Raw genomic sequence first — 14,184 nt, forward strand, 5'->3', positions numbered from 1 at the left:
ATATTAACCACTTGAACCCTAGCGTCCATATTCTGAAAACCTTTGCCAAAAATAGCAGATCTACAAGCTCACAACGCCTCGCGGCGCGAGGGGCGTTGTGAGCTCGTAGATCGTCTATTTTCGGCAAAGAGGTTTGGTGTAGAGGAGAAAAAGAGCTAAGTGAACAGAGTGAAAGGTCAAGTATATTAAGTATTGACAGGTGGTTCAAGTGGTTAAATATCTGAAAACACACATTGACATGAACCCAAAATACACTGATGATTGTGCTGTCAAACGATGAAACTACAGTATATGGAATCTATGAAGAGGTTGTGGGGGTCCCTGCTTCATCTCTCTCAACTAAGGGCTCCTTGGCCTGACAACGTTGAAGACCCCTGCTTTAGAGTGCTGGATCCCAACCTGCATCTGTGTGTGTGTGTGTGCGTGCAGCGTGCACGTGTGCGGTGTGTGTGTAAGTGAGTGTGGGGATTGTCTGACCCGACAAGCTATATCGTCTTGCACGTCTGAAGAGTGCGGTCAGAGGAACCGATGGCACGCTGCCATCGCTGGCTTTTTCCCATAATGCACCAGTGTCCGCTGGGCGGCTACATGCAGAGACAGCGTTCAGGGCGGCAGGGCGGCGGGGCGTCGCTCCCCCTCCCTTCCTGTCATCTGTGTTTGGGTCCCTGGCCTTGGAGCAGCTTGCCGTACGCAGAGAGACCTGAGAGAAGTGACACAAACGCAGACGTTAGGATCAGTCCAGCGACGCCGACGGCCTTTCCTTTCAACGCACTAGGTGTCGTTAGCCTTGGTGCGAATTACTCTAAAGCAGGGGTCTTCAACAGGGGGTCCGGGACCCCTAGGGGGTCCTCAAGAGTTACTACAGGGGGTCCTCCAAATCTTTGAATGATAGAGAGAAAAAAATGCAATCAAAAATAGCAGATCTACAAGCTATTCGGCAAAGAGGTTTGGTGTAGAGGGGAGAAGTATTGACAGTTCAAGTGGTTAAATATCTGAAAACACAAATCGACATGAATCCAAAATACGCTGATGATCGTGCTGTTAAACAATGAAACGATATGGAACTATGACAAGGTTGTGGGGGTCCCTGCTTCATCTCTCACTCAACTAAGGGGTCCTTGGCCTGAAAACGTTGAAGACCCCTGCTCTAAAGGTCTGATTTCGCCGCACGAAGGCGTCGCTTGCCGAAATGAAGAAGAATAAGAACCACATTCATGATCGTCGTCTTATTCGCTTTAACCACGTTTCATACTTGTTTCTGAAACAAAGACAATGTCAGATCTAAAATCTCGACACGTCGCAAGTCAACAGGTTGTGAGCTTGTAGATCGCTAATGTTTGAACAAGAGAGTCGGGTGTAGGCTAGGGGAAAAAGTAGGAGGCCTAGTATCTGGGGGACACCGGTCAACAAGGTATATAGGGTATAAGTCAGGGTTCCCCAATTAGTTTTCCCCAAGGGCCGAATTATGTCTAGGGCACCAAGCTGAGGGCCACAACATTGCAGGGGGCGGTGGTGGCGTTCCCACTACTCCAGCGACAGTTTTCGTCGTTGTCGGGTGAAAATCTTGTATGTCCAAAACCGTTCGTTTTGAATTTATAATTTTAAAAATGATTTAAACTAGTGAAAACAGCAGATATATATCGCGGTGCGAGGCGTTGAGTGCTTGTAGATCTGCTGTTTTCACTACTTTTGTGCGACGGCCTTGTATGATTTGCGAAAGAACGTACAAATTTGGAGATACAAGATTTCCAGCCGACAACGACGATATACTAGTGTTGTTGCTGCTCTTATACCACCATTATTACTGGGGTTGGTGTGGGCCAGGCAGTAGCCCCCCCGCGGGCCACAAATAGCCCGCGGGTCGCCTATTGGGGAACCCTGGTTTAAGTGGTTAAAATCTTCTAGCATACAACGCTTTCTGCATAGGAACACGCCAGTAAAACCACCCTCCAGGTAGATCCGCTGTAACTCTCCGTGGCGGAGGTGGGTGCAGTCACCCGGGGGTCAGCCTCTGTCCGGCCGTCCCTCTGCGTCTCAGCCCTCTTCCCTTCCCTTAAAACCCATTTAGGCCTAGAATTATTGAATGCTTTAACCAACCGTGAAAAATAGCAGATATACAAGCTCACAGCGCGGCACCGAGTGCCGCGCTGCGAGCTTGAATATATGTATTTTCAAAGCGAACGTTTGTAACTCAAATTTTGCTTCTGGGTGGTCCCCGGAACTACCTGTAAATATTTTGAGATGGGGGTCCGTGGCCAAATGCATATCATTTTGGGGGTCCACTGACACAGTAGTCCCCTCAAGAACAGACTAACTGAGCTCCAGTTAAGTGAAAAGGACCTTTTCTTTGACGATGGCTGGCCAGATTGCTGACATAGAAACATACGTTTTTCAAAAAAATCTTAGAAGGATTCAAAAGACACTTATAGAATCGGGTCAAAATTCTAACTTTCACAATTTTTCAAAAATAGCAGATATACAAGCTCATAGTTAAAGCATAAAATAATGATACACAATAATGTGTGTACCCCGTTCTAAATGGGTTAAAGCCCACGTACGGCCTGGCCGCGTGCCAGGTATCCAGTAGAAAAGGAATTCCAAGTACAGTTGGAGCTGCCGTGTTTGTGCTCCCAAACAGTATTCCCTTTCATTCCCTCTCAGCAGACTCTGTTTATTTTGGTGCTCTTTTACACCGTGGGGCCTGACGGAGCTGGAAAACGAAAACATCTCCCCCGACTTCCAATCCGATGACATGACCGCTATAGCGGCGGCTTCTTCCAGCTCAGCAAAAGGGAAGATTTAACCGCTTGAACCCTAGCGCCCCCTATCCGGCGGGTGACTCTACGAGCTTCGCCGGAAATAGCCTCTACAACATGGGTCAACAGGGGGTCCGGGGACCCCTAGGGGGCCCTCAGAGTTACTACTGGGGGTCCTTCAAATCTTTGTGTGATAGAAACCTTTTTATATTAACCAATTGAACTCTAACGTCCATATTCTGAGAACTGTAGCCAAAAATAGCAGATCTACTACAGTTTACAGTTTAGGCTACTACAGTTTACGTATACTAGCTCACATACTAGCTCACAACGCCTCGCGCTGCAAGGCGTTGTGAGCTAGTAGACCGGCTATTTTCGGCAAAGACGTTTGGTGTAGAGGGGGAAAAGAGCAGACTAAGTACAGAGTAAAAGGTCAAGTTTATTAGGTAATGACGGTTCAAGGTTAAATATCTGAAAACACAAATTGACCTGAATCCAAAATACACTGATGATTGTGCTGTCAAACGATGAAACTATATGGAATCTATGAACAGGTTGTGGGGGTCCCTGCTGCTTCATCTCTCTCTCAACTAAGGGGTCCCTGGCCTGAAAACGTTGAAGACCCCTGCTCTACAAGCTCGCGTTATTTCTGGAGGAGAGCTTTGGTGTAGACGGAAACGAGAGCAGACTGCGCACCGAGCCAACTCAGGTCGGGTTCTCTAAGTATAGAGGCTTTAGGAGTGGTTAAGGGCCAACCTCTCCCCTGTCCACGCTGACTGACATCCTAGAAAGTGAACATGATAAGCTAATGACACGAGCTGCTACCAAAGAACACAAGGAGAACGTGAGAAAATCCGGACTGGAAAAGAGAAATAGACGATGGGTTGTCGAAACTAGCCTATACAGTAGTACATCCATGTTAACAACTTAAAGCAGGGGTCTTCAACGTTTTCAGGCCAAGGACCCCTTAGTTGAGAGAGAGAGATGAAGCAGGGACCCCCACAACCTGTTCATAGATTCCATATAGTTGCATTGTTTGACAGCACAATTATCAGTGTATTTTGGATTCATGTCCATTTGTATTTTTCAGATATTTAATTACTTTAACTGTCAATATCTAATAAACTGACCTTTCTCTCAGTGTGCTCTTTTTCCCCTCTACACCAAACCTCTTTGCCAAAAATAGCCGATCTTCAAGCTCAAAACGCCTCGCGCTGCGAGGCGTTGTGCGTTGTGCCTAGTGCTATTTTTGGCTAGGGTTTTCTACTTTCTATCACTCAAAGATGTGGAGGCCCACCTGTAGTAACTCTGAGGACCCCCTAGGGGTCCCGGACCCCCTGTTGAAGACACCTGACTTAAAGGGATAGTTCACCCCCAGAATGACTTTTTCCTCTATCTATTACTCACTCTCATTACTGGGGAGACAAATGGAATATTTTATTTGTTTTTGTCGCATTCCTAAGCCAATAATTTGAGGAGACTCTTTGTCTCTCCATAGGGAAAAAAGCAGGCTATTTGTGTCTCCATAGGGAACCACTGCTGGTCAACTTATTGTCTTGTTGAAAAAACTGCGCACCCTACCTCAATTCAAGGCCGCTGGCCATGATAAAATCGCCCCCAAATTTCTCATAGACTCAGCTGCCACCATTGCCCCAATCATTACCCATATTATTAATCTATCTATCAAGCAGGGTTATGTCCCCCAGGACTTCAAATTAGCTAAGGTAACCCCCCTGCACAAAAAAGGCAGTAAACTTGACCCTGGCAACTACAGGCCAATCTCAATCCTTAGTTCCATCTCTAAGGTAATGGAAAAAATTGTCTATGAACAGGTGGCTAAATATCTTGAAGAGAATAAACTGATCTACGAGTTCCAGTCTGGCTTCAGAGAGTCCCATTCCACAGATACATGCCTCATCTATTTGAATGATTACATCAAACGTGAAATTCACGATGGCAAATATTGCGGCATGGTCATGCTGGACCTCCAGAAGGCATTTGACACCGTCGATCATTCTATTCTGATTGAAAAACTCAAAGCTATTGGTCTTGACAGCACAGCAGTTAGATGGATGCACTCTTACTTGGTGGGGAGGGAACAGATGGTGGAAGTCAACGGAACCCTGTCCCCCCCCCCCTCCCAGTAAACTGTGGAGTACCTCAAGGGAGTATACTAGAACCACTGTTGTTCTTAATATACGTAAACGACATGTCATCTGCTTGTGACTGCAATCTGTTTCTGTTCGCGGATGACTCGGCTCTCCTAGTCTCAGGCAGAGACATATCGCAGGTTGAAAAGGCCCTTAACTGTGAACTTAACAAGATCTGCACCTGGCTCAATGACAACAGACTCTCAATTCACCTAGGCAAAACTGAATGTATCCTCTTTGGATCTAGTCAGAAACTTAGCCTAGTTGAGAACTTCACAATTAAAGTAGGTGACACTGTGATAGAAAGAAAAAACTACATCTGCTACCTGGGTTGCATCCTGGAGGCTAACCTATCCAGTGAAAAAATTACCACCAAGGTAATCAATAAAGTCAACCAACGAATTCGCTTCTTGCAAAGGGTTGCCCCGCTGATCAATATTAAATCCCGAAAGACACTAGGAGGTGCTCTTATTGGGCCCCTCATTGATTACGGAGTCCTTGTCTGGTATCGCGACGCCCCATCTGCCTTAAAGTTAAAGCTCCAAACAGCCCAAAACAAACTAATTAGGGTTGTGCTTGGTCTCCCTCCTCAGACCCACCTTACCGATCATCACCACGAAAGCATGGGATGGCTCAAAGTAGCTGACAGAGTACAGCATCTTGCAATGGGCCTGGTGTACAAGATACACTACACCTCCAAGATTCCCATGTACCTGACAAACTACTTCTTAAAGGTCAAGGATGTTCACGATCACAACACCAGAGGCAGCTCCACTAATCATCATCAACGTAGATTTAACACTAAACAAGGCTCTAACTCGTTCTCCTGCTACACCATCAACATGTGGAACGCCCTTCCACAAGCCCTAAAGGAGAGCAAATCCCTAGCCTCCTTCAAAATTGGTATGAAAAGTCACCTTCAGACAGCTGCTACCCGTGACTTGTAAATAGACTAAGCCCCCATGCCCCCCCCCCCCTTTTCATTTTTTCTGCCTTTGTATTTGATGTTATGCTTTTGAAACTGATATTATCCTAGATAAAGTACTATGTTCTATCCGTCTGTCTTTCGATGTTATATGAGATACTTAAAGTGTGGTTCCTGTGGAAATAAGCCTCGGCTTTCTAGGATCTCCTTTTAGTTGACCTTGTACCAGTGATTTGTACTGTCATGAAACTGTACTTTTTTCTATTGCAAACTTCTAATAAATTCTTCAATCAATCAATCAGTTGCCGCTTTCAACCTGGCGTCCCTATTTTGTGCATGCACAAAATAGGGACGCCGGGTTGAAAGCAGTTAACGTACTGTACGTACATGTAGTGCGGCTGCAAAGCATATTGGTTACATACCATCGCTGTCGGTTGGAAACCTTGTATGTCCAAAACAATTACTTTACAGCAGTCTTCAACAGGGGGTCCGGGACCCCTAGGGGGTCCTCAAAGAGTTACTACAGGGGGTCCTCCAAATCTTTCTGTGATAGAAACCTTTTTCTCCTTTTTTATATTAGCCACTTGAATCCTCCATATCCTGAGAACTTTAGCCAAAAATAGCAGATCTACAAGCTCACAACGCCTCGCAGCGCGGGAAAAAGAGCAGACTAAGTACAGGGTGAAATGTCAAGTTATTTATTGACAGTTGAAGTGGTTAAAATAGGTATCTGAAAACACAAATTGACATGAATCCAAAATACACTGATGATGATTGTGCTGTCAAACAATGAAACTATTTGAAATCTATGAAAAAGTTGTGGGGGTCCCTGCTTCATCTCTCTCTCAACTAAGAGGTCCCTGGCCTGAAAACGTTGAAGACCACCTGCTTTACAGGAAATGGAACCATACGTTTGAAGTACTTTTGCTTGGCACTCTTGTAGGACGAAGTAGGGCATTAAATCAAAAAAATTAAATTTGGAGATACAAGGTTTCTGGCTGACAGCGACGATATAATGTTTACAACAGTGTTAGAGGGTGATTTACTTCTCCTGATAATAAAACGCTTGTAAGCATCTTTGTAGGTCAAGTGTAGCCGTGTTCATGCCAAGAAAACAACTACACATGGGGAATGAGCTCAGTCTACCTCACCATCTCTGGAAAATAATAAATAAGTAGAGAGGGGGGGGGGGGGGGGGGGGGTCATGTTCTTTGAAGAAAGAGATAAAGAAAAGGGCTTATGCCTAATTTAAAATCCACCGCACGACAGCTACAGTAGCTTGCCGATAAGGTTTGTTCTTTCTTGTCGGCAAGCGACGCCGTCATGCGATGGAAGTATGGATTCAGATTTACCCTAAACCAGAGGTCTTCCAACGTTTTCAGGCCGGGGACCCCTTAGTTGAGAGAGAGAGATGAAGCAGGGACCCCCCACAACCCATAGATACCATATAGTTTCATCATTTGACGGCACAATCATCAGTGTATTTTGGATTCATGTTAATCTGTGTTTTCAGATATTCAACCACTTGAACTGTCAATATTTCATAATGTTACCTTTCATTCTGTACATAGTCTGCTCTTTTTACTCTCTACACCAAACCTCTTAGCCAAAAATACAAGCTCAATACAAGCTTACAACGCCACGCAGTGCGAGGCGTTGTGAGCTTGTAGATCAGCTATTTTTGGCTAGAGTTCTCAGAATATGGACACTAGGGTTCAAGTGGTTAAATATAAAAAAAGAGAAAAAAACTTTCAATCACTCAAAGATTTGGAGGACCCCCTGTAGTAACTCTGAGGACCCCCTAGGGGTCCCGGACCCCCTGTTGAAGATCCCTGCCCTAAACTGCAAAGGGATTTGGAAATAACGGGGGACGGACGACAGCTGGGCCAAAAGTGCTCGCATCACACGCGCGCGCACAAGCCTTTACTTAGGTAGAAGCGGGCCTAAAGTTATCAGCCTTGACATGATCAGGAACTCATTAAAATGGGCACAAGTGCAGCGTTCATTTCCTCCTCAAACAGAAAGCTATAAATCTCCTTCCACGGAGCCCTGAGAACTTCAATCGGAGGACTTTAAAAAACACATGTGGCCAATAGATATAATCTGGTTTCATAAGCATTGATGGGTCCTCGTCAAAAAATCCAGTCTCTTAACCCACATCAAAAAAACTAACGGGAGGGAAGGGTTCGATGAGGTGAAGAGCAAGGGGAGCGCAGGACGTGCAGAGAATGTTAAGAGGGGCAGGGGCTGGAATTTCCAAAAGGGCCTTTTGGTGGAAGCACCGAAAATAGCAGACCTCCAGGCTCACAACGTGTCGAATCAGCGTCGTGAATCAGCGTCTTGTGAGCAGTGTGGGTGGGATTTTCCCAGAACTCATGTGCGTTTCCAAGTAAACCAGCGCCGCCGCCGGACCGCGCCACACATTCCCAAACATAAATAGTGCGCCGCCCATCGCGATAATTTGCAATCGTATCGATCTCGCTATGAGTAGCAGACATGTTATGTTGTAGCGCTCCTATTCTGCCTGTTTCTTTGGTTAGCAGGTAGCACTAGCAAGCAACAGGCTAGCCACTAGCCAGCCACATAACAACACTATGTCATCTGCTTTGCAAAGACGGTGAACCAATCGCAGAAGACTGCATCTTTGGCGATTCCCATCCAGAAACTGCCTTGGATGAAAGCACGTTCAGACTGAATAATTCAGACTGAGTGTCAGGCTAATGGATTTCTACACAGAGAGGCCAATTCTTTCAACATAAGATGCTGCATGAGAGTTTGGACGAGGCAATTCTATTGAACGCTTCCTTCATCTATGGCATGGAAAGAGGGCATTTGCATTTCTTTCACCATAGTAAAAACAGCATTCGTGGTCCGGAAAGGGCAGTTTTTACAGACAGATAAGCGGGGCAGGGGGCTCAAGCCCCCTTTGATGTCTATGTGTGCACGTGCCTGAAGGGGAGAGAGAAGTGAGGTAGAGAGAGAGGGCGACGGAGAGAGAGAGAGTTACATGATTAAGAGAGAGCAGAGCGAGTGAGGGGCGGCTCTCAGCAAAGAGGAAGAGAGAGAGAGAGAGAGAGAGAGAGATAGGAGAGATATAAAGGGAGCGAATGATTAATGCGAGCGGACAGCTGATCATAGAGAATGCTGTCCGTTTGGACCCACTCTAACTCCCTGTCACAACCGATCAGGGGAGCCCAGTCATCTCGCTACAAAAGGTACGCTGGGCGGGCAGGAGACCGTGACTACGCCGCCGACGCTCCAACAAAGGGGCCGTTGCACCTTCCAATAACAAACCCACCCACCCAAAAAGAAGAAAAGAGGTTCCCGTTGTACTCGGGTCAGGGGCGTCACACCAAATTCTGGGCCCTGGGGGTTACAAGGGGATTCACTCACATTTTGTGCTTTTAGCTATTGAAAAATAGCAGATATACAAGCTTGCAGTGCGGCACCGCGAGCTTGTAGATCTGCTATTTTTGGAAAAAAAACGTGAAAATGTGTGCAAGTCCTTGAATATTTCAAGACCGTCTTAAGGTTTTTTGAAAAAACCTATGTTCCTACGTCAGTGGTGCTCAAACCTTTTCATGTGTAGGATCCCTAAAATGATATGTATTTGGCCACAGACCCCCATCTCAAAATGTTTAGTTCCAGGGACCCCCCCAGAAGCAGAATTCGTGTTACAAATGTTCGCTGTAAAAATTACATATATTCAAAGATTTGCCCACATTTTCACAACTTTTCAAAAATACAGATCTTCCACCTTGGGCCCTAGTAACTCAGTCCCACTTTTCCCCCCCACCCTTGTGACGCCCCTGTATTCGGTCCCATTCTCAATGCATGGCTTGTTAACTGGTTTCTGGTGCGGAGCGGTTTTGTTCTTTTTTTGTTACTCGGGCTCCATTTTTTGGGGGGTTGGGGGGACGGGATGGAGGAGTCATAAGCGAAGCCCCCCCACCCCATCCCACCCTTTGCGCCTTGAGCGGTGGAAAAAATGCATTCATGAAATTCAGAAGCTGCTCCCAACAGATCCAGTTACAGTTATTGATGAGTTTATAAGATGTTTGTTAACCTACGCCAACCTTCATACTTTGAGGGGGGAGGAAAGGAGAGAGAAATGAAAAGAAAAGAAAAGAAAGAAAAAGAAATGTTCTGGTCATAGGGGCAGACACACGCACGCACACACACACACACACGCGCGCACACACACACACACACACACACACACACACACACATTTTTCGGGGGTTGGTTGGCGCACAGCAGTGGTGTGAAGTAACTAAGTACATTTACCTACAGTATCATTTTGAGGTATTTGAGAATTTGTGATTTCCAATACTCTTACTTCTACTCCACTTATACATCTGGGACCCAAATGTACTTTTACTCCACTACCCTAACACAGTGTTTCTCAACCACTGTGCCCTGAGAAGGATCAAGTGTGCCCCTTGAAACTGCTTGAAAGCCAGTATTGTATTTATCATTTTAAAAATGATTTAAACTAGTGAAAACAGCCCATCGACAAGCACACAACGCCTCGCACCCGCGAGGCGTTGTGTGCTTGTAGATCTGCTATTTTCACTATTGTTGTGCGACAGCCTTGTATGATGAAGCAGGGCTTTACTTTGCGCAGAAACGTACACATTTGAAACTTGGAGATACAAGGTTTCTTCCCGACAGTGACGATATTTACACCCCCGTATTATGTTGGTATGCCCATGGATTCTTGGGACATGAAAAGTGTGCCCATGCAGAAAAAAGGTTGAGAAACACTACCCTAATAGGACAGCGTTGGATTTGCGACCTCTGTAACAATAATGTAGGCGCTATGTAGCATCGGGAGCGTTTGCTCATTGGGAAGTTGCATTTGCGACGTCGCTTGCCAATTTAGCTCCTCGCTTGCGCAGCGACGTCGCAAATGCATTTTCCCAATGAGCAAACGCTCCCGACGCTTCATAGCGACTACGTTGTTACAGAGGGAGAGCAGGCATCAGTGTTATGTCGCTGTGCTGTCAGGGTACAATTATTTGAAAACTTTAGTTACTAGTTACTTTGCTGATATAAATTATAACATTATAAAACATACATGAACCACTTTAGCCCTATTTTATACCGTGGCTATTTGATAATATCTGATCTACAAGCTGTGAGCTTGTAGATCTGCTCTTTTCAAACATTTTGTACTTTTACTTTTAGTACTTTAAGTACATTTTGATGACAATACTTTTGTACTTTCACTCGAGCAAATTTTTAATTCTGGACTTCTACTTGTAACAGAGTACTTCTACATCGCAGTATTGATACTTTTACTTAAGTAGAAAATGTGAGTACTCTTTCCATCACTGGCGCACAGCTACTGTCGTTTTTTTTCCAGTAGCTCCATTTGGAGCGACTTCGGGCAGGGCAGGGGCGTCAATTGGGCATGGCAGGGGTATGCAGGTATGGCAGGGGTATGCAGCTGCCATACCCTGGGTAAAAGTTACTTTTATAATAACTATAAATGCAAAATGTATATAACTATAAATGCTATAAATGCAAAATGTAACAAAATGGTCACTTTAACAAGGTATTATAATGATATTCTCCACACTTGTATTCTCCCCATCTTGACAGAATGGTAGGCTATATTCCCAGGTTCCGCAGGTCAGCTGCACAGGTGCAATGCATTATTGTTAATTGTGGCACGTTTAATAACATGCAAAGTTTAGCTGCACTCCAGCCCAAGAAACCGTAGAAACCTGTGTAAAAAAACTGTCAAAACTTGTTTATTTTCAGACATTGTGAAAATAGCCGATCTACATGCTGACAACGCCTCGCGCAGTAGAACCTTGTTATACACTGCGAGGCGTTGTGAGCATGTAGATCTGCTATTTTCACAATAGAACCTTGTTATACAAAATGTAATGCCTCTTTTCCAAGAGGACTCCCATCTTTGCCATACCCTAGCTTTTGCTTAAGTGACGCCACTGGGGCAGGATCTCGCTTTTCTGTGGGTCGGGCTTGAGAGTGCAACGCTCGTGTGATGATGAATGGCGTGAGTCGCTAACGCTACGCTAGCGCTGAACGTATAGGAGAGGTCTATGGAAAAAAAAGAATCCCTGATCAGACAAACAGATGTTGCATCAAACTGCTTAATATCACTGTTACTGCAATAAACTCAACAGCTTCCTCAGTCCCCCCGGCCCCGGCTCCAGAGTGGAAAGAGTTGCGCAACACAGCTTCAAGACGAGGGGATTGCACGTGAGCGCACGTGCACACGTGAGCCTACGTGCGTGTGCGCAGCAAGCAGCCTATAGTAAGACCATAATAAATAATACATCACACGCACAGGCCAATTCTTTCGTTGCGGGTTGACGTAATGCGGGTACAAATGGACACATATTTAGGGGGCCACATAGCAAAATCCTTAGTGTTAAAGGAGCTATAGTCAACTTTTTCATTTTGGCCGTTGTCAGGCTGACTTTGTTTACATCCCTCTTCTATTCTTTTATATGGAATCATTTTTGATTCCATATAAAATTTTTGATGTACGATGGTGTCTTGCACCAAAAATAGAAGATCTACAAGAGTCGCGTCCTCTGCCTCCCGCCCGGCCCCCACCTCCTTTTTACTGTAAATAAAGCTTTTACTGCTACTGAACTTTTACCGATATGTATTGTATTGTATTGTATGTATGTACAGTACAGTATGTATGCATTTAATGTCTTACTGATGAATTGAGTACAGTGGACCACAATGGAAACAAGTCATGATGCATTATCCACGTCAACTATTGACTGTACTTCAGGGGTCTTCAACGTTTTCAGGCCAAGGACCCCTTAGTTGAGAGAGAGATGAAGCAGGGACCCCCACAACCTTTTCATAGATTCCATTTAGTTTCATCGTTTGACAGCACAATCATCAGTGTATTTTGGATTCATGTCAATTTGTGTTTTCAGATATTTAACCACTTGAACCGTCAATACTTAATAAACTTGACCTTTCACTTGTACTTAGTCTGCTCTTTTTCCCCCTCTACACCAAACCTCTTTGCCGAAAATAGCCGAGGCGTTGTGAGCTTGTAGATCGGCTATTTTCGGCTAAAGTTCTCAGAATATGGACGCTAGGGTTCGCTAAGTGGTTAATATAAAAAGGGAGAAAAAAAGGTTTCTATCACACAAAGATTTGGAGGACCCCCTGTAGTAACTCTGTGGTCCCCCATGGGGGCCCGGACCTTTGAAGTTGAAGACCCCTAATGTACTTTACTTGCACTGTTAACAATCTTCTCAATAAAGTACTCGATCAATCAACCAATCAATCACGTGTCGCATTGTGAGCTTATAGGTCTGCCATTTTCATCACGTCACCGTCGCACAAAGGGAGAACACAATGAAGCATAGCTCAGACCAGTGTAGAAACGGAGCCGTAAAGGGTCCTCAGAGTTACAGTAAATTAACCCATTAAGACCTATACTTTAGCTATTGAAAAATAGCAGATATACAAGCTCACAGCGCGAGTGCCGCGCTGTGAGCTTGTAGATCTGCTATTTCTTTTAAAGACGTGAACATTTTTGCAAATATTTGAATATATGTATTTTTAAAGCGAACATTTGTAACTCAAACTTTGCTTCTGGGGGGGTCCCTAGAACAACATATTTTGAGATGGGGGGGGGGGGGGGTCCGCGGCCAAATACATGTCATTTTGGGGGTCCTCGACATGAAAAGGTTTGAGAACCACTGATTTAGAAGGATGGATTTAGAAGACATTCATGGAATCGGATCAAAAATATTGAAAGACAAGAATAGCAGTCCTACCACTTTTTGTGATCACATGTTCAGATACTCGATTCTGATTGGCTTAAAACAGTGGTAAATCAGTCAACAACCTTGAGTTGGCTCATAGACCCCGCCCACTGTTGTGTTGCTGAAACAATTAATGATCGTAACTAAATAACCTTGCAAGTTGCAACTGTGTTTTCTTTCATTTATATGGTAGAAGTGGTAAAAAAGCAATTTACCATTCGAGGGTCGTGGGTTGTTGGTTGTTTGGCACTCGGCTTCGCCTCGTGCCACAACCCTGAAACAGTGGTAAATCAGCGAACAACCCACTCCCTCTCATGGTAAATGGCTTACATCTACAAGCTCACGCCGCGCTGCGATATATAACGACGCGTTTCTTCCCGGTCTAAAGGAATTAACGCCGAGGATTCTGGGAGTTTAGGGGCGGCATGGCCAACAGATGAGGGAATGGCCGAGGCTGTGTCAATTTCCCATCACTGGATGTCATTACAGGAGGGAGATGCCATCAGCGTAATGCCTCTTTATCCTCCAGCAGTAACATGACCTCTGGACCTGGACTGTTGGACACATGGAGACTGAAT

The 14,184-nt window shown here is 45.1% G+C and overlaps 1 protein-coding gene across 1 annotated transcript in view; it reads right to left on the reverse strand.

The window, feature by feature from the left end:
* Positions 1–647: 647 nt before the first annotated feature.
* ttll5 (tubulin tyrosine ligase-like family, member 5) overlaps positions 648–14,184 on the reverse strand; it is a gene marked incomplete at its 3' end in the record, with an annotated part of 145,156 nt that continues 131,619 nt past the window's right edge. The window contains exon 33 of the mRNA XM_080750889.1: positions 648–700. Within this exon, the coding sequence (XP_080607015.1) occupies positions 648–700 (53 nt within the window). The remainder of the gene's footprint in view (positions 701–14,184) is intronic.

This window comes from Nannobrachium achirus (assembly GCF_963921795.1).
Source record: "Nannobrachium achirus genome assembly, chromosome: 20".
Lineage (NCBI taxonomy): Eukaryota > Metazoa > Chordata > Actinopteri > Myctophiformes > Myctophidae > Nannobrachium > Nannobrachium achirus.